Source organism: Macaca thibetana, chromosome 8 (genome assembly GCF_024542745.1).
Source record: "Macaca thibetana thibetana isolate TM-01 chromosome 8, ASM2454274v1, whole genome shotgun sequence".
Lineage (NCBI taxonomy): Eukaryota > Metazoa > Chordata > Mammalia > Primates > Cercopithecidae > Macaca > Macaca thibetana.
Window position 1 is genome coordinate 50682390 of NC_065585.1, and position 23637 is coordinate 50706026.

General features: G+C 36.4%; 2 protein-coding genes across 4 annotated transcripts in view; both read left to right on the plus strand.

Annotated features, from left to right (window-relative positions):
* RAD54B (RAD54 homolog B) overlaps positions 1 to 23637 on the plus strand; it is a 99415-nt gene that overhangs the window by 18832 nt on the left and 56946 nt on the right. The window contains exon 4 of one of the 3 annotated variants that reach the window (XM_050800491.1): positions 22387 to 23095. The exons of the other annotated variants lie outside the window; for them this stretch is intronic. Within the exon in view, the coding sequence (XP_050656448.1) occupies positions 22387 to 22436 (50 nt within the window). The 3' untranslated portion in view covers positions 22437 to 23095. Of the gene's footprint in view, positions 1 to 22386; positions 23096 to 23637 lie in introns of those variants that run through there. 3 annotated transcript variants of the gene reach the window in all.
* FSBP (fibrinogen silencer binding protein) lies at positions 14950 to 23095 on the plus strand. Its single transcript, XM_050800545.1, has 2 exons — positions 14950 to 18583; positions 22387 to 23095. The coding sequence occupies exons 1-2, from the start codon at positions 18210 to 18212 to the stop codon at positions 22910 to 22912; spliced, it is 900 nt and encodes a 299-aa protein (XP_050656502.1). The 5' UTR covers positions 14950 to 18209; the 3' UTR covers positions 22913 to 23095.

Genomic DNA, 23637 nt, shown 5'->3' on the forward strand with positions numbered 1-23637 from the left:
GAAAGAGCCCTGATAAATACATTTTCACTTTCTTGAATTCACTGGACACTTTGAGTCTCTTCGTAATGCTATGTGTTTGCAGATAATATTCTTTGTGTGAAAATGAAGATGTAGGTCTACCACTAATGACTGCCCCCAAAGCTTAGGGAATGTGATTTCTTTGGGGTTTGTGGTAGAATGGCCATAGGGCCCACTTCTATCTTTTTTGATCCAAGCTCCACAGGTCTTTCTTTTAATGAACAATCTAGTTTTTGAGCCTGGGCTTTCAAAAACCAAATTCTGGGAGAGGGGAAATGTAGTGGCTTGAATTGTGTCTCCTAAAGATATATGTTAAAGTCCTAAGCCTTGGCACCTATGAATGTGACCTTATTTGGAAATAGGGTCTTTGCAGATATAATCAGGATAAAGTCATACTGGGTTAAGGTAGATCCTAAATTTAATGACTGGTGTCCTCATGAAGAAAGAGATAGAAACACAGAGGGAAAAAGGCCATGTGATGATGGAGGCAGAGATTGGAATAACCACCCCTGATTGCTGGCAACCACCAGAGGCTAGAAAGAAGCAAAGAAATATTCTCTCTTAGAACTTTCAGAGAGAGCATGGCCCTGCTGACACCTTGATTTTGGACTTCTGGTTTCCAGACTGTGAGAAAATAAATTCTGTTGTTTAAAACCACCCAGTTTGTTACAGGAGTCTCTGAAATGAATACAGGAAGCCCCAGATCTCTTGGATATTCAGAGCTATATAGTTTCTTTAGAAGAAGAGAAAGTTTTTTTATTCTTTCTGATTCTTTCTCATTCTGAAGAACTATGAGAGGAGACTATGCCATCTTCTGTTACCTGTTTACCTGAATCTCCTTCACAAAACTGTGACATACAAAGGCAGGAATGTTCTTTTGTTAAGGTTTTAAATCAAACTGCATGGATTCAAAAACATTTTGTGACTGAATGAAGAGATCCTGAGAAACTTATAGTTTTCTGTAGTTGAGTCCCTTGGCTGTCTTTGGCTTCACAGTGCTTCAGGGAAGTCAAGTAGCCACAAAGAGGCTATTGGAACATTATAGTTTAATGTTCCAATACAATAAATAACATTTATGTTGTTTTATAACATAAAATTCACCATTTTAATCATTTTAAAGTATACAATTAAGTGGCATTTAGCGTATTTACAGCGTTGTACAACTGTCAATTCTATCTAGTTCCAGAACATTTTTCTCTAAAAAGAAACCCCAGATCAATTAAACAGTCACTCTCCTTTATTTGCTTTCTGTCTCTATGGATATACCTATTCTGGATATACTATGTAAAGAGAATCATACAAGGTGTAATCCATTGTGACTTTTTTTTTTTTTAAAAAAGGTAATGCATGCACATGGTAAAAAAACTTAGAAGGCATTAAGAATATAGTAAAAAGTCAGCCGGGTGTGGTGGCTCACACCTGTAATCCCGGCACTTTGGGAGGCTGAGGCAGGAGGATGACCTGAGGTCAGGAGTTTGAGACCAGCCTGGCCAACATGGTGAAACCATACAAAATTAGCTAGGTGTGGTGGTGCAGGGCTGTAATCCCAGCTACTTGGGAGGCTGAGGCCGGAGAATTACTTGAACCCAGGAGACAGAGGTTGCAGTGAGCCGAGATTGCACCATTGCACTCCAGCCTGGGCAAAAAAGAGCAACACTCCATCTCAGACAAACAAACAAAAAAAGAATATAGTAAAAAGTCTCCCTTCTCTGTTACCTAGCTATCTACTTCCCTTCCCCAGAGGTAACCAGTTACTAGTTTTTTCTATGTCTTTTTTGAAGTATTCTACATATTTGGAAACATATGTGTATATATATATTTTTTTCTCCTCCTAAATAATTGTTCACTAGCTTCCTTGCTCTATACATTGTGTTTTTACTGCAACAGTATATCACTGAAATCTTTTTGTCAATACATTTAGAACTACCTTATTTATTTATTTGGGATGGAGTCTTGTTCTGTCACCCAGGCTGGAGTGCAGTGGCATGATCTCGGCTCACTGCAACCTCCACCTCCGGGTTCAAGTGATTCTTCTGCCTCGACCTCCTGAGTAGCTGGGATTACAGGTATCTGCCACCATACTTGGCTAATTTTTTTGTACTTTTAGTAGAGACTGGGGTTCACCATGTTGGCCAGGCTGGTTTTGAACTCCTGACCTCAAGTGATCTGCCCACCTCAGCCTCCCAAAATGCTAGGATTACAGGCGTGAGCCACTGCACCCGGCCAGAACTATCTTATTTTTAAAACTAATTCCATTGTGTGGATGTGCCAAATGTACTTAACCGATGTCTTAATAATGGATATTTAGTTTGTTTGGGATCTTTTGTTATTACGAACAAAGCTACAATAAATATCTATATAATATATACATATAGGAGACTATATTCATAAATACGTTGGAGTAGGATACTCATCACAAGGTATGTGCCTTTACCTTTTTGATGGATAATGATAAATTGCCTTCTACAGAGGTTAGTACAGGTTTATACTCTCATCAGCAATGCATGAGGAATGCATTTATTATGTATTGTGATGCTCAATCTATATGTAAGTATGTATTTATATTTTTGATATTTGACAATCTAAGTTAAACAATCTTATTTTGATGTGCTTTCAATTTAAACTTTTTGATGTTAAAGATTATTTAAAAATTACAGAAAAAATTAAGGTTAGTAGGCCGGGTGTCGTGGCTCACACCTGTAATCCCAGCATTTTGGGAGACCGAAGCGAGTGGATCATGAGGTCAGGTGTTTGAGACCATCCTGGCTAACATGGTGAAACCCCATCTCTACTAAAAATGCAAAAAATTAGCTGGGCATGGTGGCAGGTGCCTGTAGTCCCAACCACTCAGGAGGCTGAGGCAGGAGAATGGTGTGAACTCAGGAGGCAGAACTTGTGGTGAGCCGAGATCGTGCCATTGCACTCCAGCGTGGGTGACAGAGCGAGACTCAAAAAAAAAAAAAAAAAAATACATAGCAAAAATTAAGGATAGTATAAAAAACTTCCACAAATTTAACATTTTTGTGTGTATTGTATGTATATGTATAATGTTTCAGAACTAGTTAAGAATAAGATGCTGTCATGATGCCCCATCACCTGAAATTTTTCAGTATGTATTTCCTAAACAAGGACAGGCTACTGTATAATAAAGTATAGAAGTACAACAGTCAAAATCAGGATATTAACACTGATACAATACTATGGTCTGAATGTTTCTGTTTCCCCAAAATTCGTATGTAGAAACCTAAGCACTAATGCGATGGTATTAATATTAGGAGGTGAGGGCTTTGGGAGGTGACAGGGCCAGGAGGGTGAAGCCCTCATGAATGAGATTAATTCCTCTGTGAAACAGGCCCCAGAGAGTTGCCTTTCCTCTTTCACCATGTGAGGATACAGGAGACAGTGCCATCTATGAACTAGAAAGGAGGCCCTTACCAAACACTGAATCTGCCAGGACCTTAATCTTGGACTTCCCAGCCTTTAGATCTGTGAGAAATACATTTCTATTGTTTATAAGCTACCCAGTTTATGGTATTTTGTTTTAGCAGCCTGAATGGACTAAGACAATATCCTTTATGGCAGAAACGAATTTAAAAATGAATAAACTTTTTTTTTCCTGCTAGACCAGGATATGTGTTGTATTCAGTCATCATGTCTTTTAGTTGCCTTCGATCTGGAACATTTTCTTAGTCTTTGCTTATATTTTGTGACTTTTTAAATTAAGGAGTTCAGGCCAGTCATTTGTTGAATGCTTATCAGTTTGGGTTTGTTTGATATTTCCTTTTAATTAGATTTAGTTTACACATTTTTGGCAGAAATATCACAGAAATAGTTCTTAGTATATCATCAGAAGGCACATGATGTCAGTTTATCTCATTACTGGTGATAATAAGTTTGATTACTTGGATAAATTGGTGGCAGCAGGGTTTCTTCACTGTAAAATTATTTTTACCTTTGAAATTAGTAAGTATCTATGGAGAGTTACTTTGAAACTGCTGATTCTTACCTGAAATTTAGTACTATAATTGTTGCCAAATGTTAGTTTTCTCATTCCATCTATATTTATTAGTTGGCATTCTGTTGCAAGGAAGAGCTTTCCCTTCTTCCCCATTTATTTGTTAATTAATTTTTATGGATTCATAGATGTCTATTTTATTCAGGGGGTTATAATCTGTTATTTATTATGATGCTCAGATTGTCTCATATTTGGCCAATGGAGTCCCTTTACCAGGGCTCCTGTGTCCTTTTGAGAATCCCCATCAATTTTTGAGCGTTTTTGTGCTTCTGGCACAATAAGATCTTTCCTGTCCCAGGTCTAGAAATCATTCAAGAGCCCTAGTTCTTTTTTGGTGGAGAAGTGTATTTAAAAACCAGGAACTGACCACTAGGTGTATTCACTGATTCTGCAGTGTTGTTGCTTTTATCTCTTCTAGCAGTCAAAACTAGGAAATCTATATATGATTACATCTATATTTATCTATAAATACTAAAAACCACCAGCTCATACCAATACCTCCAATTCAGATATAGTACCACAGGATTCATTTTAGTTTGCAGCCCCTTCTTTCATAGTGAAAAATTTGGTTATTGTTATCTTAAATATATTTACCTTATTAATTTCATTTCTGTTTAACCAGTCTTTCAAAAAGGGACCACATTTAATAGTAAATTTTTTTTTTTTTTTTTTTGAGACAGTCTTATTCTGGATTCAAGCAATTCTTGTTCCTCAAGCTCCCATGTAGCTGAGACTACAGGCGTGCACCACTACACTCGGCTAATTTTTGTATTTTTACTAGAGATGGGGTTTCACCATGTTGACCAGGTTGGTCTCAAACTCCTGACTTCAAGTGATTTGCCCACCTTGGCCTCCGAAAGTGCTGGGATTATAGGCACGAGCCTGGCTGAGATTTTATATCCTTATTAAAAGTGCTTATTTGAATAAAAGTTATACTTTTTCTCACAGAAACTATGACATGATAAAACTTCTTTTGTTTATATCTAACTTCTTTAGCACCATCATAAATAGGGTTTTTGCAAAAGATTTGTGGATTGCTTAACTTTTCCTAAGGACCTAAAATTCTTTGATATTCAAGTCAGTCTCTTTCCAAGTACCTATCATGTCAACCTTTTGCAAAATTTGCTATTTCATTTTGTAGTTGATTGTCATGCAGTCTCAAAGAGACTTTGATATTATGGTTGAGGTTTAAGGGACATTTGAATAGAAACTGATTTTTAAAAACTTGTGACCAGTTGATTGGTGAATATGTTTTCTTTTCTAGTGACTCTTACTTCCTTATATAACAACCTAGACATAACTGCAAGGAATCAGATATTGAATATTCAGAGCCACTGTATCTTTTTCCCCACAGAAAATTTTCCACAGACAATTGAGTATTGAGAAGATCATCCTTTGTCCTTTAGGGCTCTTTTATGATGATTTGGGTTAGGGAATAAATAGGTTTTATGGCTTTTGAGTGTATGAGCATTGTTTCTGATCCACACTATTGGACAGTCAGTTAGTAGTCCAGTCTTCTGAAGAGGGGAAAACATGATAGGTGTATCTTTTTCCCTTTCAAAAATACACCATTGAAGATAATTCTCCCCTAACTAATTTGCCTTCTAGTTCTTATCCTAGTTGTCAGGATAAAGAAGGGCTTTTGAGGAAACCTATACACTGGGATTGTTCTTTTGAATTCCTGCCTTGGATGGAAGTGAATAAGAATCAGGCTACTAAAAAAAGGTCCTGGTCACTTGAATATTGATTCTCTCATATACATCCTTCCAAATCATCCTGAAGGATGTTTGAAACTATTGAGGTGTTACCAGGGCTATTTCTAGGAGGTTGGATTATCAAATTCTCTCCAGCGTATAGAGCGTTTCCTCTTTTTTTTGGAGACAGAGTCTCACTCTGTCACCTAGGCTGGAGTGAGTGATGCGATCCTGGCTCACTGCAACGTCTACCTCCTGGGTTCAAGCAATTCTCCTGCCTCAGGCTCCTGAGTAGCTGGGATTACAGGTGCCCGCCACCACGCCTGGCTAATTTTTGTGTTTTTTTAGTAGAAACAGGGTTTCACCGTGTTGGCCAGTTGGTCTTGAACTCCCGAACTCGTTGGTCCGCCTGTCTCTGCCTCCCAAAGTGCCGGGATTACAGGTGTGAGCCACCGCGCCTGGCCGCCAGAATATAGAGCATTTATTTTTTAGATGGATCACTCAAGGGAAGAGGCAACAACCTGATGATATGGATATTGAGCAGTAGTTAATCAACATGGGTTCTAGAGGGTTGTCTGTGTGGGGGGGGAGCGGGGGGGAAGGGTGTGGTATAAGACCTAATATTAAAGCTCAATTTAAAACATTTTAAAAATAAATTTTATTCTGCATAACTGAGGTTTACAACATGATGTTATGGGAGATATATATATGTGTGTGTCTGTGTGTGTATATGCATGTGCACACACATACATATATATAGAGACAGTAAAATGGTAATTATAGTGAGGCAAATTAGTAGCCATCACATATACTGTTTTTTGTGTGTGACCAGAGTACCTAAAATCTACTTAACAAAATGCCTAATACAATTTTATTAACTATAGCCTTCATGTTGTACATTAGATCCCTAGACTTGTTCATCCTACATATCCACTACTTTGTATCCTCTGATGCATATCTCCCAATTTCCTCTCCCTCCTCCCCCACCACCCCACCTCTCTGTTCTGGTAACCACTGTTTTATTTTTTATCTCTATATGTTTGGCCTTTTTTTTTTTTTTTTTTTAAATAACATTCCACATATAAGGTGAGATGCAGTATTTTTCTTTCTGTGTCTGGCTTAATTCATTTAGCATAATGTCATCCACATCCTTCCATGTTGTGGCAAATGATAGGGTCTCCTTTTTTAAGGCTGAATGATATTCTATTTTGTGTATGTGTACGTGTGTGTATATATATACACACACACACCATCTCACATTTTTTATTCCATTTATCTGCCAATGGATGCATTTATCTGGAGTGGACACTCCCATGATGCAGTGAACACAGGAGTGCAGATTTTTGAGATGGTGATTTCATCTCCTTTGGGTGTGTGCCCAGAAGAAGGATTGCTGGGTCATATGGTAGTTCTATTTTTAATTTCCTTAAGAACCTCCATAATGACTGCACCAATCTTCATTCCCACTAACAGTGTACAGGGTTCCCTGTTCTCCACACCCTTGCCAACATTTGTTATCTCCTGTTTCTTTTGGTGGGCGAGTGGGGCGGAGGAGACAGGATCTTGCTCTGTTACGCAGGCTGGAGTGCAGTGGTACAATCATAGCTCAATGGAAAGACAAAAAAAATAACCAAAACTGTAGAATAGTTGAAATAATAATGACATTCAGCCTCTACTTTTTGGAGAATAAACTGTCTTCCTATCTTGTCTTTCATTTGAATCCTCATTTAAAAACAAAATGTCAGAGAAGTGGTAATTTGAGCAAGGTAACATAGGCAAAGAAGAAAACACAAGGGAAAGAAAGAAAAAATAACCAAAAAGAATATATTTTTTATATCAGCTAATATGCTTTTGGTTCAAGTATCAATAAAAATACTAGCTTATATAATTGAAGGTTTTTATTGGCATGTATAACTGGAAATTCCAGGCTTCAGGGCTGACTGGTCTAGCAGTTTAAAGGGTATCATCATGAACCCAATTTCTTTCTATTTATTCCATCTGTCATCTGTAGGACTGGTTGCATTCTTAGACTGGCTCCACTCATGTTAAATGATGGATCCCAGCAACTACTGTGGCCACACACATTTTCTTTCTCATCCATCTGATGACAGGCAGATGGTTCCTACTCAGAATCACTACATAAGATTTCCTAACTTTGTGCTGTTACTGACCACTTTCCTGTGACCAGGGTTTTTTTCTAATCCCAGTCTTAGTTTGCCATCTTGAAGAGGAATCCTTACTAGTTTCTGAGAATCCTCAGTGTACCAAACAGTCACATACTTTTCATGTCCTTCCCTAGAAGTGAGAGTTATTTCACCCAAATTTTCTGGCTGCTACACAATGAGTGAGCAGTGTAGTGAATATTGTGAGATGCCACCAGCAAACATAATGTTAACTATACTGATAAAATGATTAAGTGAAAGAATGGCTAAAATAAATAAGAGTAGCTTAGCAATGTTTTCAGTATACAAAATTCATCTAAAGGGCAGGCCAGCTTCTGAGACAGGGAGGCTCCTTTAGCTCAACATATTTTTACACCAAGGACAAGACTTGGCCAAACAGAGATCCTTAATAGACAGCTGGGAGCTATTTTGTGAAGATATATGTAAATTTAGATTATATAGAGTAGTTCTGTGATTCATATAGCATGGGTGGGGTAAATTTTATAATTTGACTCCTTTGGTTTTGTGAGGGTTTTCAAGGTTCTTAAATCCCAGGTTTTGATTGTCTTGACTGCTTAACATCACAGAATATCACCACCAAAGCACAGTGATGAAGTGTGAGATATTTAAATGCTGTAACTGAGAATAACTCTTAGGGGTTGGATTTACCCTAGTTTTTGCCCTATTTTTATGTGGCAGATTTTTTTTTTTTTTTGTCTTCCTCTCACGTTGCATTGTGATTATATCAAACATAATCTTATATGCCTCTTCAGAGTCCCTTGGCACCATCTGCCTCATAGAATTTTCTGCTGCCACTGGCGGCTAGCCAGTTGCTTCATCTGAGGAATGAGGGCCCTATGCCTTGGGGGCCACCATCTAGCTAAGTTTATGAACCATACGCTGGGAGGGTCTGGCTCCTGCCACTTCCAATCTTGGGTATAACACCACACCACATCCTTGTAGGTAGCACCCTAAGCATCTGTGAAGGCCAGATGACACAAAATGGAAGTGCAGTGTACTTCAGGGTGGACTTTGACCAGTGGGAAATAGGAGACAGGAGGGAACCTGCCAGACAAATTTCTTTTTCCACATGGACTACTCTGAGGTATGGTTTCTTTTTGTAGTCTGTCAGGAGACATTCCACAAAGAGTACTCCAAGTGGATGCATTTGTTAAGTGACCTACTATATATTTTTATAGCTTGTTGTAAAATGGTAGCCAGCACTTTCCCTTGCTTTATATATTTTCTTGCCTTAGTTTACCTTCTCTTCACCCTTGATGCCCTGTGTATGCACGTCTCAAGTGAAACATCAGCATTTTAATCAGGCTCTGTTTGCCAGAGAACTGGACGAAGACAAAGATTAATAAGGCATCTAATTCTTATCTGGACTTTTTTGGACTACCTCCCAAAATATAGAAAAAATTTTCTGTAATCACTGTACTTTTTGTGCCTTGAAAAAAGTTTGTGGAAAAACTACCCCACAATTATTCTTTACTATTACATCTAATTATCTAAGTTTTATTTTATAAATTTAACTTTGTTCAAACTTTGCACATTTTTGATGGCTAGAGTTTAAAATATACTACTTGCTGTGTTTTTAATGATAATTTTTGAACATTTTATTATGATACTTTAAAAAATCTTATATAGAAGTTGAAAGAATTTTTTATTGAACACCCATAAACCTACCATCTCAAGTCTACAATTAAAATTTTACTATATGTGCTTTATTATATATTTATCCATCAGTCTATATTAATTTTAAAAAAGGATTCTCAAGTTTCAGATATCAGTACGTTTTCCTCAAAATAATTCATGCAGTTCATTAAGATTAATGTACTGTGTGTACATTAAGATTAATGTACTGTGTGTACATTAAGATTAATGCCTATGTGTGGTGGCTCATGCCTGTGATCCCAGAGCTTTGGGAGGCTGAGGTGGGAGGATCGCTTGAGGCCAGGAGTTCAAGACCAGCCTGGGCAACATAATGAGGCCCTATCTCTTAAAAAAAAAAAATTAATGTACCTAAATACATTCTCTTCAGAAAAATATCTAAAATACTGCACATACAACTCAGCTGTTATTGTGGGTGCAATGCTTCAAATAAATGGTGTTATTCAGTATATACCTACAGCTTTATCTTTGACACTCGTGAATAAAAAAATCAAGACACATTAAAGTGGTAAAAACAAAATTTATTCAGTAACTACTGGCAATAGGGGAAAGAGCTGAGCTCCATGATTTGTGCAGTCGTGACTGGGCCTTTTAAAGGGAGAATGAGCGAGTATGGAAAGTGGAGCAACTGAGGGCTCAAGTAGAGTCAGGAAAGTGAAAATTACAAAGGGTTGGTGCTGTGGTTTGAATGTTTGTGTTTCCCCCACATTTATATGTTGAAATCCTAACCCCAAAGGTGGTGATATTAGGAGGTAGGGCCTTTTGGGAGGTAATTAGGTCATGAGAGTGGAGCCCTGATGAATGCGATTAGTACCCTTTAAAATAGGCCCAAGAGATCTCATTTGCTTCTTTTACCTTGTGATGACATACTGAGATGGCACCATCTGAGAACCAGGAAATGGGCCCTTACCAGACACCAAATCTGCTGGTGTTTTTATCTTGGGCTTCCTAGCTTCCAGAACCATGAGAAATAAACTTGTGTTGTTTATAAGCCACTCAGTTTATGATACTTTGTTATAGCAGCTCCAGGCTAAGATATTGGTCACTGTAAATGTGAGTGGGTCTGGTGTGCCTGCTACCTGACAGTTATTAAAATTAGGATTCTGTCCTCCCACAGAGAATGGGACACAGAGATCCAAACCTTCCTGATGATTACATTTCAAAGGAGTGGCTTTCTGGTTCTTCAGAAAGACACTGCTGAGTTGTAGGAGATTCATACACATCTCAAAGGGACAGAGGAAGAATTCCCAATTATAAACTCTTCTTAGTTAGTGCTCTAAGAAAGGAAAGTCAGGGGCCTATAGTCAGGTGTTGGCTAGAATAAACAGTAAACTTCTTTTGATAGCCCTGAACTTCTCCAGCTCAAAAGAAGACTGGAGCTCAAAAGAAGGCTGGGTATTCCAGGGCTGAGTGGAGGTGGGCTAGGCTACTAGAAGCCATGCTAGAGTTGGTCAAGGCTCTTAGAGCAAGAATTTGGATGGAGTTGTTGTTTGCCAAGAATTATTTACAGTTCTCATTAGTTTGCCTTGGATGTTTTTTGTTTTCATTTTAGAACCTTATTCTTTTTAATTGCTGCAAAGTATACAATGGTATGAATACATCATAGTTAATTTAGATTGTTTTTAGTGTTCTTTTGACTATTAAAACCTCTGCAGTGAACGTCCTTGTGCATGTGGTCTTGTGAACATATGCATGTATTTCTCAGGAGTTGTCAGATCATAATGTGTTTGCATTACACTTTAATGTGGTCTGCCAAGTTGCCTTCCAAAATGATTGCCATCATTAGTGTATGAGAGAATTTATTTTCCCAACTTCTTCAACCCATGTTACTAAACTTTTTTAACTTTTGCCAATTGAGTGAGGAAAACCTACTGTTATCTTTTAATTTGTGTTTCCCTGTTTACTTGTGAAGTTGAGTTCTTTGTATGTTGGACATTTATGTTTTATTCATTAAGTTATCTGTATTCTACATCCATTTTTCTATGGTATTTCATAAGCATAAAATTTATTTAATATACATTTTATATGATACAGGAGCCTTCATAAGTAAATGAAGACCCAAAAAATGGGTAAACTTTTTTTTTATTTTTATAGTTTATTTTTATTATTTATTAATGCATAATAGTTGTACATATTTTGGGGGTGCATGTGATATTTTGATATATGCATACAATGTGTAATGATCAAATCAGTGTGTATTAACCAAAAATGTGACTCAATCAGTAGAGGTTTATTAAGCCAAAGTTTAAGGATGCACCTGGGAAAAACACAAGTCACAGGAGCGTCTGTTAACCTGTGCTTTCCAAAAGAGGGTTTCTGGAACTCAGTATTGAAGAATAAAGAGCAAGCAGAAGGGACAAAGGAAGGTAAGAGAGGCAGTGAGACAAATGGTTACATTTTTGTGAGGCTCTCATTAGTGCTCAGTAAATCTGTGTTTTACACAAGGTAAGGTAAACATTTGAAAAGATGGAGTAAAGAGTCAGTTATGCATCCATCTCGGGGGAGCCAAAGGAGTGAATTTTTTTTTTTTTTTTAATAATTTCATTTTATTCCCTTGGGTTATTACTATTATTATTTTTCTTAAACTTTTATTTCAAGTTCAGGGGTACACGTGCAGGATATGCAGGTTTGTTAACATAGGTAAACGTGTGCTCTGGTGGTTTGCTGCAGAGATCATCCCATCACCTAGGTATTAAGCCAACATCCATTAGTTATTCTTCCTGATGCTCTCCCGACCATCCCTATAGGCCCCAGTGTGTGTTGTTCCCCACAACGTGTCCATGCGTTCTCATCATTCAGCTCCCACTTATTAGTGAGAACATGCGATATTTGGTCTTCTGTTCCTGAATTAGTTTGCTGAGGATAATGGCTTCCAACTCCATCCTTGTCCCTGCAAAAGACATGATCGAAGGAGTGATTTTTTGTCTTGTCTCTGTTCTGTACCTAAGAAGGTAAGCTTTTAATTGACATTGTCAGTGTGAGATTTAACAGAACTCAGTTTTAAGAGTTAAACTTAGGTTGCACACCCAAGGTTACAATTGGCATGTGCTGGTTTTATAGGTGGATATGTACCCTGAAAGGTTTAGTGACTAGGAAGGGATTTTCTTGTGAGAAATTTGTGAGGGAGGTATATGTCCTTTTCCCGTTGTGGGACCCTGACTTAACATGTAATGCTGTGACACAGGGTTGTGAAATTATAGCTCTGGGGGGAAGAGGAGGAAGGAAACGCATTGCATGACTAATTTTCTAGGTTTAACTTTCTCTTTAGTATAATGAGTTTAGGGTCTTAAGATTTTGATTTTCTTTTACAAGAGTAGTTAGGACAGCCATCACCTCAAACATTTTTTATGTTAGGAACATCCCAATTCTTCTATTTTGAACTATACAGTAAATTGTTGTTAACTGTAGTCACCGTATTATATTATTGAACACTAGATCTTATTCTTTCTATTTAACTGTACTTTTTTTTTTTTGATACAGAGTCTTGCTCTGTTGCCCAGGCTGGAGTGTGGTGGTGCGATCTCGGCTCACTGCAAGCTCTGCCTCCCTGGTTCACACCATTCTCCTGCCTCAGCCTCCTGAGTAGTTGGGACTACAGGCGCCTGCCACCACGCCTGGCTAATTTTTTGTATTTTTAGTAGTAGAGACGGGGTTTCACCATGTTAGCCAGGATAGTCTTGATCTCCTGACCTCGTGATCTGCCCACCTTGGCCTCCCAAAGTGCTGGGATTACAGGCGTGAGCCACTGCGCCCGGCTTAACTGTACTCTTGTACCCATTAACCAACCTCTCTTAATCCCCACCTCTCCTTCTCAGCCTCTGGCCACCACTAATCAAGTCTCTACTTCATGAGATTCACCCTTTTAGCTCCCACATGTGAAAGAGAACATACGGTATTTGTCTTTCTGTGCTTGGCTTATTTCACTTAACATAATGTCCTCCAGTTCCATCCATGTTGCTGTAAATGACAGGATTTCATTTTTTATAACTAAATAATATTCCATTGTGTATATGCGTTGATGGACACTTAGGCTGATTTTTTTTTGCCTTTGTTTATTGACTGTTTTGTAAGCATTTTGTTTCACAAAAATCACCAACTGAAGTTAATAATATGTGATATTGTGGAATATATATTTGGCCTTTGACTCCATTTCCCTGGTATACAACTCCTAAAATCCTTAGGACCGCCAAAGTAATGTCTGTTTGTGTGCTAGTGATTGATTGATGGCTGACAGCCCCTAGGTAGTTTCAGGATGTGAGTCGGTTACCTGAAAGACCAAGGCACCATTAGAGAGGTGGAATGTTCAGCCTCATCCCTATCTCTGGGGAGAGGAGAGATACTGAGCGTTAAATTGATCACCAGTGGCCAATGATTTAACCACTCATGCCTATGTAATGAAGCTTTCATAAAAAGCCCAAAAGCCCTGTGTTTGTAGAGCTTCGAGATAGCTGAACAAGTGGAGGTTTCTGGGGGTTGTGCCTGGGGTGGGCATGGAAACTTTGTGTCCCTTCCACCATAACTCGCCCTGTGCATCTCTTATATCTGGCTGTTCATTTGTATCCTTTGTAATATCCTTTATAATAAACTGGTAAGCATGTTTCTGGAGTTCTGTGACCACTCTAGCAAACTAATAGAACCCAGAGGGGATTGTGGGAACCCCAACTTGAAGCTTTTCGGTGAGATGTTCTGGAGGCCCAGACTTGTGACTGGTGGGGCCGTGGGGTTTGTGGTACTGAGCTCTTAATCTTTGAGATTTAACACTATCTCCTGGTAGATAGTGTTGGAGTTGAATTAGAGGACACCTGGCTACTCTCCACTGCAGAACTTATTTCTTGCTTGGTATGTGGGGAGAAACTCCCATACATTTGGTCACACAAGTCTTCCATGTTGATTGTTGTGGTGTAAGAGCAGAGGATAAACAGTTTGAGTTTTTTACTCGTAGACAGCACAATGATTCTTTATAAAACTCTATGACTACACCAACGAGCATTGGCAAAGAACAAAGAAATTATTCAGTTTCTTTCACCAGTTCCATAAACTGGCAGTGATTCATAGCATTTACACACATATTCATAATGTTTTTAACAACTATATCCATGTCACCTTTTCATAGTCTGCTTTAGAAAGTCCTGCACAGTATTTTCCACTCAATTCTGCATCAGTAGTATAGCTTCTTTTTAAATTAAAAACTTGTCCATTCTATTTTCAAACTGGAAGATAATTTTATTGTAATATGATCAAAACAGTAATAAATATTTCAGATTAGTCATCAATTACAGTTTACATAGGTTATCACTAATTTGTGCTGTCTGCATTGAGGACTAAGCTCTGATTTTTTTTTTTTTTTTTTTAAATCTTGCCCAAATTCCTATCTAAGGGGTCTGAGGAATCATGCTCTATAAACCATACATTCTCATCAGATGGGTTTTATTTAACCCTGTATATCATGACTTACTTTCCAGTCTGACTCTGGCGTAACATGGAAGAAAATAAAAATATTTTACCCCAAAACATGTTTCTCTGCCATATCTTGAAATGGTCCTGCAAAGCCATACTTTGTGGGAAAAATCCACATTCTATAGATAATCTACTTTCCCCTTGTTTTCCTTCCTTCCTTTCTAGATCCAGGAGATAATCAGCTAAGAGCCAGGCACCCTTTTAGGTCTGATAATAAACAGTATAAAACCTGCTCTCTCTGAAGTCTGCTATCTGAGAGCGTCCTCTGCACAATAAAACTTGGTGCCTACAATCCTTTATCTTAACCTGAACATACATTTCCTTTCTATTGATCCCAGGTCTTCAGATAAACCAGAAAACGTTTGTAGCCTGGAACCCCACCCCACCCCCACCCCGCCTTGAGTTGTCCCGCTTTTCTGAACCAAACCAATGTATTTCTTAAATGTATTTGGTTGATGTCTCATGCCTCCCTAAAATATGTAAAACTAAGCTGTATCCCGACCACCTTGGCACATGTTCTCAGGGCCACCTGAGGGCTGTATCTTGGGCCATGGTCACTCATATTTGGCTCAGAATAAATCTCTAAACATATTTTATACAGAGTTTGACTCTTTTCGTTAATAGCATGATATATTCAAATACACTATGATCTGCTTCTTTCATTTTAATGCTGCCTGGAGTAGACCATGATATGGATGTATTGTATGCTTTTAACTCCAACTGATGTGCTTTTAGATTGCTTCCACTCTATGCAACTACATAGAATGCTTCATTGCTCTCGTGTGCATTTTGAGTATTTTTCTAAGGTAGATTCTGAGACATAAAATTACCACAATTTTAGAAGATTTCCTACTCATGTAAAATATTAGTAGATACTCCCAGATCACTATCCAAAATGTCATTTTACACTCCCTTCAGCGGTACAGAAGAGTACTCTTTCCCTTCTATCCTTATCCACTCCTGGAGTTTCCTTTTTTTATTTTTTTGAGGCAGGGTCTCGCTCTGTCACCCAGGCTAGAGTGCAGTGGCATGATCATGGCTTACTGCAGCCTTAAACTCTTGGGCTCAAGTGATCCTTCCGCCTCAGGTTCCCAAATAGCTGGAACTACAGGCACATGCCACCACACCTGGATGATTTTTGTATTTTTTGTAGTCACAGGGTTTCTCCATGTTGCCCAGTCTGGTCTTGAACTCCTGTGCTCAAGCGATCCTTGGCCTCTCAAAACTGTGGGATTACCCATGTGCCACTGAGCCCGGCCTCACTCTTGGCATTTTAAGTCTTAAAAAATGTTGCCAATCTATGAATGAAAATCATTTTTAGTATATATTTCCCTGATAACTAGTGAGATTGAACATTTTCTCATATTTTAGTAGTATTTTATTCTTAACATAATACCTGTATTTCTTCTGAAAATAACAAAAATAATTATCTGAAGTATATACCCTGTGTTCTGTAATACCTGTATTTCTTCTGAAAATAACAAAATAATTATCTAAATAAAGTATATACCCTGTGTTCTTTCTTTGGTTCTCTTTTAATATTCTAAAAGCTCAGAAAAGGCTAGAATGATTTTGAGTACCTGTGGTCCAGTCGTTGTTGGGGCAGGTCGATTTTCTTTTTGCATCTCTATGGACAAGAATCATTTGCATTACTGATTTCTACAATTTACAGAGCTGTAAAACTGCTCAAAGACAGTGAAAGGGTAGAACTATTATGGAATCAAATTACTCAGTAGGGTATACCAGACAACACCTAGCATTCCATAGAACATCCAGCAATCTTTCACTGTTTTCTGAAAGATAATACATTTAAAGCTTTTAACACATGGCTCGCAACGAGAGCTCAGGAAATTTAATTTGCTTCTCCGTTGTTAAAAGAATGAAAAACAAGATAATTGAGAATTTATAGCATTTCTGTGGAAATACAGTTCCCTGGGTAGGTGCTATATTTAGATTCACTTTTGATTTCATTGGGTCTTGCACAGTGCCTGGGAGCATTTATATATGTGGTCAGTAATTAAAAAAAATTATTTTTCCCACCTCTTAATACTTTGAAGTTGTTCAGTAATAGTTTGATTGGATAGAACTATGTTCAAGTATGTTCTGATTTATTCCCCTATCTGGAAAAACATGTATATTGTGAGAAAATAGGTTTGTCTTGCTTACATTATTGTGTATCATATATTTTCATACTGGGGTTAACAAATATATTCTAAGTACTGAAACTGGTGGCCTTGAAAATGGCTATACTAGCTGTTTCCTTTCATAGTCCAAACTGTGTGAATATAGCTAAATAAAAAATCTGGCTGTATTATAATAGCAAATGCGATTTCGTGTGTGGAGTCTTAAGGCGTGATTATACTGTTTCTCACCATGAATAGTGATTTTTTACACATGATAAGGCAGGCTAGCATATTCACATACATTACGGCTAGAATAATCCATTGCTCTAAAAACATGATTTTTAGATTGAGTGTTCTATAAAAATTTTTTCTTAACTGAAAAAAATATGCAGAGGCTAATGTAGACTGTAAAATGAAGGAGAAGCTTAGCTTTACCGTGGAGTCTGGGTCTGGGTGTAACCTAACTAGCTAGGGGATATGCAATTCCTGATTGACAGCAGGTCCAGCATTATGCAGATTTTGTAAGGGAGAACACTCAGCTCAGAAACAGTGATGAGAGGCTCTGTTAGGAATTACTGCATTCACCACTCATATCTTTTAGTTTTCTGTCTACTGGATTTGCAAACAAATAGCACAAAACAGTTCCTCTTTTGTTTTTATTAAAGTGATACTGCAATGCAGTTCAGTCTGTCAGCTAGGCATACGTGTGAAATTTGATATTCTCACTAAATTAGCTAATTTTTAGCTGTGTTCCATGCTTATCTCTAGACCTTTGTGTATTAAATCCTGTCTCGAGCTGTTCCTTTTATACACAAGTGTGTTTTGCTTGTGCCTTCCTGTCTTCTTCAGTGAGAAGCTTTATGTAGGTCAGGCTTGGCTTAAGCAGATTTCCTGAACCTGCGTCAGCTTAAGCTGGAGGAATTTTAATAAACCCTCCCCTGTAGGCGTGGGCCTAAATGAGGCTAGCCTAGTTAAGCCTGATCTTTTTCTGTTTGTGAAAAGAGCTGAGCAGAGCTGAAGGCTGCATGGTGGTTTCAGAAACTGCCTACTTAATTTGAAAAGAACAATGGTAGGAAAGGCTAGATCTTCCAATTTTACCTTATCCGAAAAGCTTGATTTGCTAAAGCTTGTGAAGCCATATGTGAAAATTCTCGAAGAACACACTAATAAACATTCAGTAATAGTGGAAAAGAATAGATGTTGGGATATCATAGCAGTTAACTATAATGCAATTGGAGTAGACCGCCCTCCTCGAACAGCACAGGGCCTACGCACCCTTTACAAAAGGCTCAAAGAATATGCCAAACAGGAGCTATTGCAGCAAAAAGATACCCAATCAGATTTTAAAAGCAATATTTCTGAGCCAACCAAGAAAGTTATGGAGATGATTCCCCAGATTTCCAGTTTTTGCCTGGTAAGAGACAGGAACCACATACAAAGGTAAGCTTTATTTTGTTTTGTTATGGAAAATTATGGCGCCTCCTATCTATTGGGCTTTGGCTTAGTCGTGATAGAGATATGCATAGTAAGCATCCCCACAACGGGAGCAATGAATAGTGTCTTTGTTTTGCATTTTTTAAAAAGAGAAAAGTGAGGCTATGAGGAATTTTTCTGTTGCATTTAAGCTACTTTTTACTGTCTTCCCCTCCCCCTTCCCTCCTGTAGTTTCTAAAAGTAAAGGTTAGGGAGGAATAAGTGGGATGAAATTTGTGACATAACTTCATAAACTTTTGAAGCTTTAAAATTAAATTATTTTGTTTGCTTCTGAGAGATACTTTTTTTCTCTTTTAGTATTACATTTCACTGGAATTTTCAATTTTATATAAAATTTATATAAAGTTAGCAGTTTCTAGAGAAATGGAACCTTTGCTTTTTTATGAATTGTCATTGTCTACACTTACTGAATATGTGTTAACTAACAAATATAACTTAAATCAATAAGTAAACTTGTTAATGGCATGATTGTGTATATGAAGACAGTTTAAATTATTTTTCTAACACATTTAAAATAAAGATGAACGCAACTAAAGGGAGTTAATGCCTAATTAGGGATTCAGTTTACTTAATAAAATTAAAATTTTTTTTTTTTTTATTCCTTAATGGTCTAGTTTCACTTTGATCTTGGATCATATAGGAAAGAGTAAACTTTCTCTTACTGCTTTGCAAGGATATCAAATTATGAATTTTAAAATACCCCTAAGAGCAACTGGGTTATTTTAGAGTTAGAAGCAATTTTTTGGTTAAACTTGTGTTCTATGTAACTGTTTGCCTTGGAATTTTCAAAAGTATTATCTTGCCACTAATTCAGATTGTAACCTCTGGCAAAATATAAAGATGGCAGCTACATTCTTATTCTGAACCATTTAGATTAATTTAAACAAATTGTAAACTCCTTGTTAGTTTGAGGAGCCTTTCACACAAAGCTTTACACAATGTGCTTTTCTATTGGTGGAAGAGGCATTATATAAGCAAATTATTGATTACTGTGAAATCCCTTTGAAATTAGAAGAGAAACAGAAAAAAACCACTTTGTAGCCAAGTGCATATGTTATTTTGGTAATTTACTAGGAAAGTATTTTTGAGCCTAGCTTCTTACCAGATATTGCTTATTTCTACTTGATAGCACAGTAAAAAAATACCACCAGTGGGAATCCAGGACGTGAATGCACAGTGGATTAATTCTTGGGGCCACTGTTTAAAATGTTCACTGTGATGACAAAAGATGAAATCCCAATAGCTGGATATCCAGAAAACTACACAGTAAAATTGTTTTATACTATGCTACTTATGCAGAATTTTGTCCCCCTTGAACCCTGGAGAAAAATGCTTTTTGCATTGCAGGTATAAAACTGTACCCTGTGGTTAGTAGGTATAGGTTTTTATAATTTGAAAACTACATGTAGAAACTGTGATTTTAATTAGTTGCATATTTTAAAAATACAGTGAGTATAGAAGAGAAACAATATATAAATATACAAGTATCTGGTTATATTTTGACCATTTGTGTGTGTATGTTTACAATATTCACACACAAAAAAATCTTTTGGGATATCAACATTTCTCTGATAAAAATGAGTTGATTTGTACGTTTCTATACCTATGACTTAAATAATATCAATTTGTTAGGTTTTAAAGGGAAGAATGTGAGAAACATCCCTCTTAAATTCTTGTGTTACTGTGTCTACATTGACATTTTCTCTGTGTTAGCTTATTTCTTTAATCTATATATTTAATGTGCTTATATTTATTTGATTGACATCATCCTTGAATCTTAATAATCTCAGAAGTTTATAATTATTCTATAATCTTAACTATACTTCTACATAAATATGCCTGTTAATCTTCCTTTTTTATAAGGAAAATACAAGTGTTTGCGTTGTTTAAAATACTTAAAAATATATACCTGTTTTGTAAGGCTATTTATTTCGGTAACTCACATTGACTTATGTCTTTATTTTTACCTCTTCCTAATATCAGTTTTTATTTTGTGTTTTTGTAAACTGATCTTCAAAGTTCTGATTCTCAAGTCCTTCTCTGTCATTTTTGTGACCTGCTCTAAAGCTTTTTTTCTCCCTTTTTACATTGTTATGCCTTAGTTGTAATGTTGTAGCTGGAATGGAATGTTCCAGATATAAGGCATATTTTTAATTTACTTGGGAGTATAATGTCTATGTTTATACTCTTATTTTACCTACTAATTTGAAATAGTAATTATGTGATTTTAAAAACTTAATTTTCATATGCAATTTTAACCTTTTCCCATTCCAGGTTTTAGCAGAGCTATTAATAGAAGCAGAGCTTGCACTTTGAATTAGATTTATAATTAATTGTTTTGTTTTTGGAAATCATAAAATGACACAGAGACAAGAACAAAAATGAATTTATATAATCTACAAATAGTTTTTTTATTATATACTATGTATATGTTTCATTTTGTCTCTTAGATAAATATCTGATATTTCTGGCAATTTAGTGCCATTAATAAGTAATGTATGAGTAGTTTTAATCTTTTTCTATGCATTCTACTTGAACTTGTTCCAGCATTTTAATCATCCATGTAGAATGTATTCCTTTAATTATGTTTCTTATATGTAAAATCTTCTCTAAATAATATTAAATAAAGTATTTCCATTAATGTTCAATAATCTAATTTCCCTTTATAACTTTTATTTTTAAATTAGGCAGAAGCATAAATTAAAAAAAAAAACCTCAAGGAGCAGATATTCTTAATTCACAGCTTCACGTTATACATAAAATTATGTTTATAAAACATAATTTTAAGGTTTATTGCCTTAATAGTATCATAACTTGTCATATTAAAGTTTAAATTACGCTAAAGCTGTAGTTGTCTCCATTAGGAATGTATAGTTGGTGGAAATTATGTGTAAATTTAATAAACCTTTAATATATCTGTATAGGCCATTAAAAATGTTTCATTAAAAAATCATTTAGTTTGTTCTTTTCAGTCATTCAACACATAATGAGCACCTCCTAGGTTCTAAGTACAGTACCTACTAGGTACTGAGTATGCAGTTGTGGATTAAAACCGTTGCTCTTGTGAACTTTACCTGACCAGTGATTGAAAGACTTAAAGAGCAACTGAGTCATGCGGTTCAGGATAGGTAAAAGGGAAGTTTTTCCTATCAGATAAAAGCATCTGAAATAAGAAAGGATAACCTCCAGTAGTTGAGCATATCCCAAAGCCATATACAATCTTTATGTTTTATTTTTTGGGCAAATGCAGAAATAGTACCTCCCATAGTTGGCCTGTCACTGTCCTCTTAGAAGTTATGGGCCTTGGTGGTTTTAAGATCAGTCCAGGAGAGCAGAAGCAGGAAGTCTAGGGCTAAGGTATGGGGATAGTAAGACTGAGAATACATTAAATGGCTCTTTACACCATTTGAAAACCTTAGGGTTGTGGGAAAGATTGTTGTCTGTTTGACAACATTAAAACTGACTTTTCTTTGTTATTTTCTTCATTGGCCTTCTATAATATTTGTAATTTCCTGCCCCTTAAAAGTACAATTTTAAAGTTAAGGATGGGGGAGATCTTTAAGTATATATTATTGAAATCCCAATCTTAGTCACTTTAATGTATTTCAAGTGTTAAGATTTTTTTTGTTTTGTAACTTTATAGTTTTAAAGCTTCATAATTTAATGTATATTAAATATAAAATTATGCTATAAATATACTCTTTTTTTCATTTGATTTACATATTATAATGCTTTTTTGTGTGCTATAGTGCAAACTTGGATGAGGAGGCACAGGCTGGTACCAGTTCACTACAGGTAATGTTGGATCACCATCCTGTTGCTATTACAGTGGAGGTGAAGCAAGAAGAAGACATTAAACCACCTCCTCCACTGATTTTAAATTCTCAACAGAGTGATACTTTAGAGCAAAGAGAAGAACATGAATTAGTACATGTTATGGAAAGATCCTTGTCGCCTTCACTTTCCTCTGTTGATATGAGAATGACATCGTCTCCATCTTCTATTCCAAGGAGAGATGATTTTTTTCGGCATGAGAGTGGTGAACACTTTAGGTCACTATTAGGGTATGATCCTCAGATCCTGCAAATGTTGAAAGAGGAGCATCAGATAATTTTAGAAAATCAAAAAAATTTTGGATTGTATGTTCAGGAGAAGAGGGATGGATTGAAAAGAAGGCAGCAGCTAGAGGAAGAGCTACTAAGAGCAAAAATTGAAGTGGAGAAGCTGAAAGCAATTCGCTTACGGCATGATCTACCTGAATATAACAGTCTCTAAGTTTTTTTTTTCAATCTTGCAATTTGATAATTTTGATTTTGGCCAAATTACTTTAATTTGGGAATATCCTGAAACAAAATACATGTTCTTGAAAAATGTTAATCTCTATTATGGAAAAACTTTTTTGATATAATTTTCTAATTATTTTCTTTTGAGATATTAAAATTTACTGGTTGGTTGGCATGGTTATAGTTTTTATTGTCTTCTTTTTTTTTCCCGTAAGTTTAATTGTTGACCTTACAAAAGATGTTTTATTCTGATCACTAATATATACACAAATACATAAACAAACACATATTCTTTCAAAGTTCTGAGTCTTTTTTTTTTTTTTTTTTTTTTTTAACATTTTTAGTTAGAACTTTGAAAGCGGTAATTAGAGATTTTTAAGTCAGTCTAATTTAGGAGCTATACTAACCTAATACCAAGAAGCTTGTCTGTATGACATTGGTTTTTATGCTTTTATCTTTTGAAGGAGTAAATCCTAGGATTTTAGAGATGGAAGATATTTGGAGCACACTTTTTTCCATCTCTGCAGTTTAGGGGTAATGAAACAGGTCCAGGGAGAACTCAATGACTTACTTAGGGTAACAAAGCTATTTATGGCAGAGCAGAGACCAGCACTCAGTTTTTCTTTGTGTAATTTCCCTCCCTCTATTTGATAGAAGTAAATATCCACCAAAATATTCTCTAGATTTAAATATTAGAAGCATTTGTTTCATAAAATT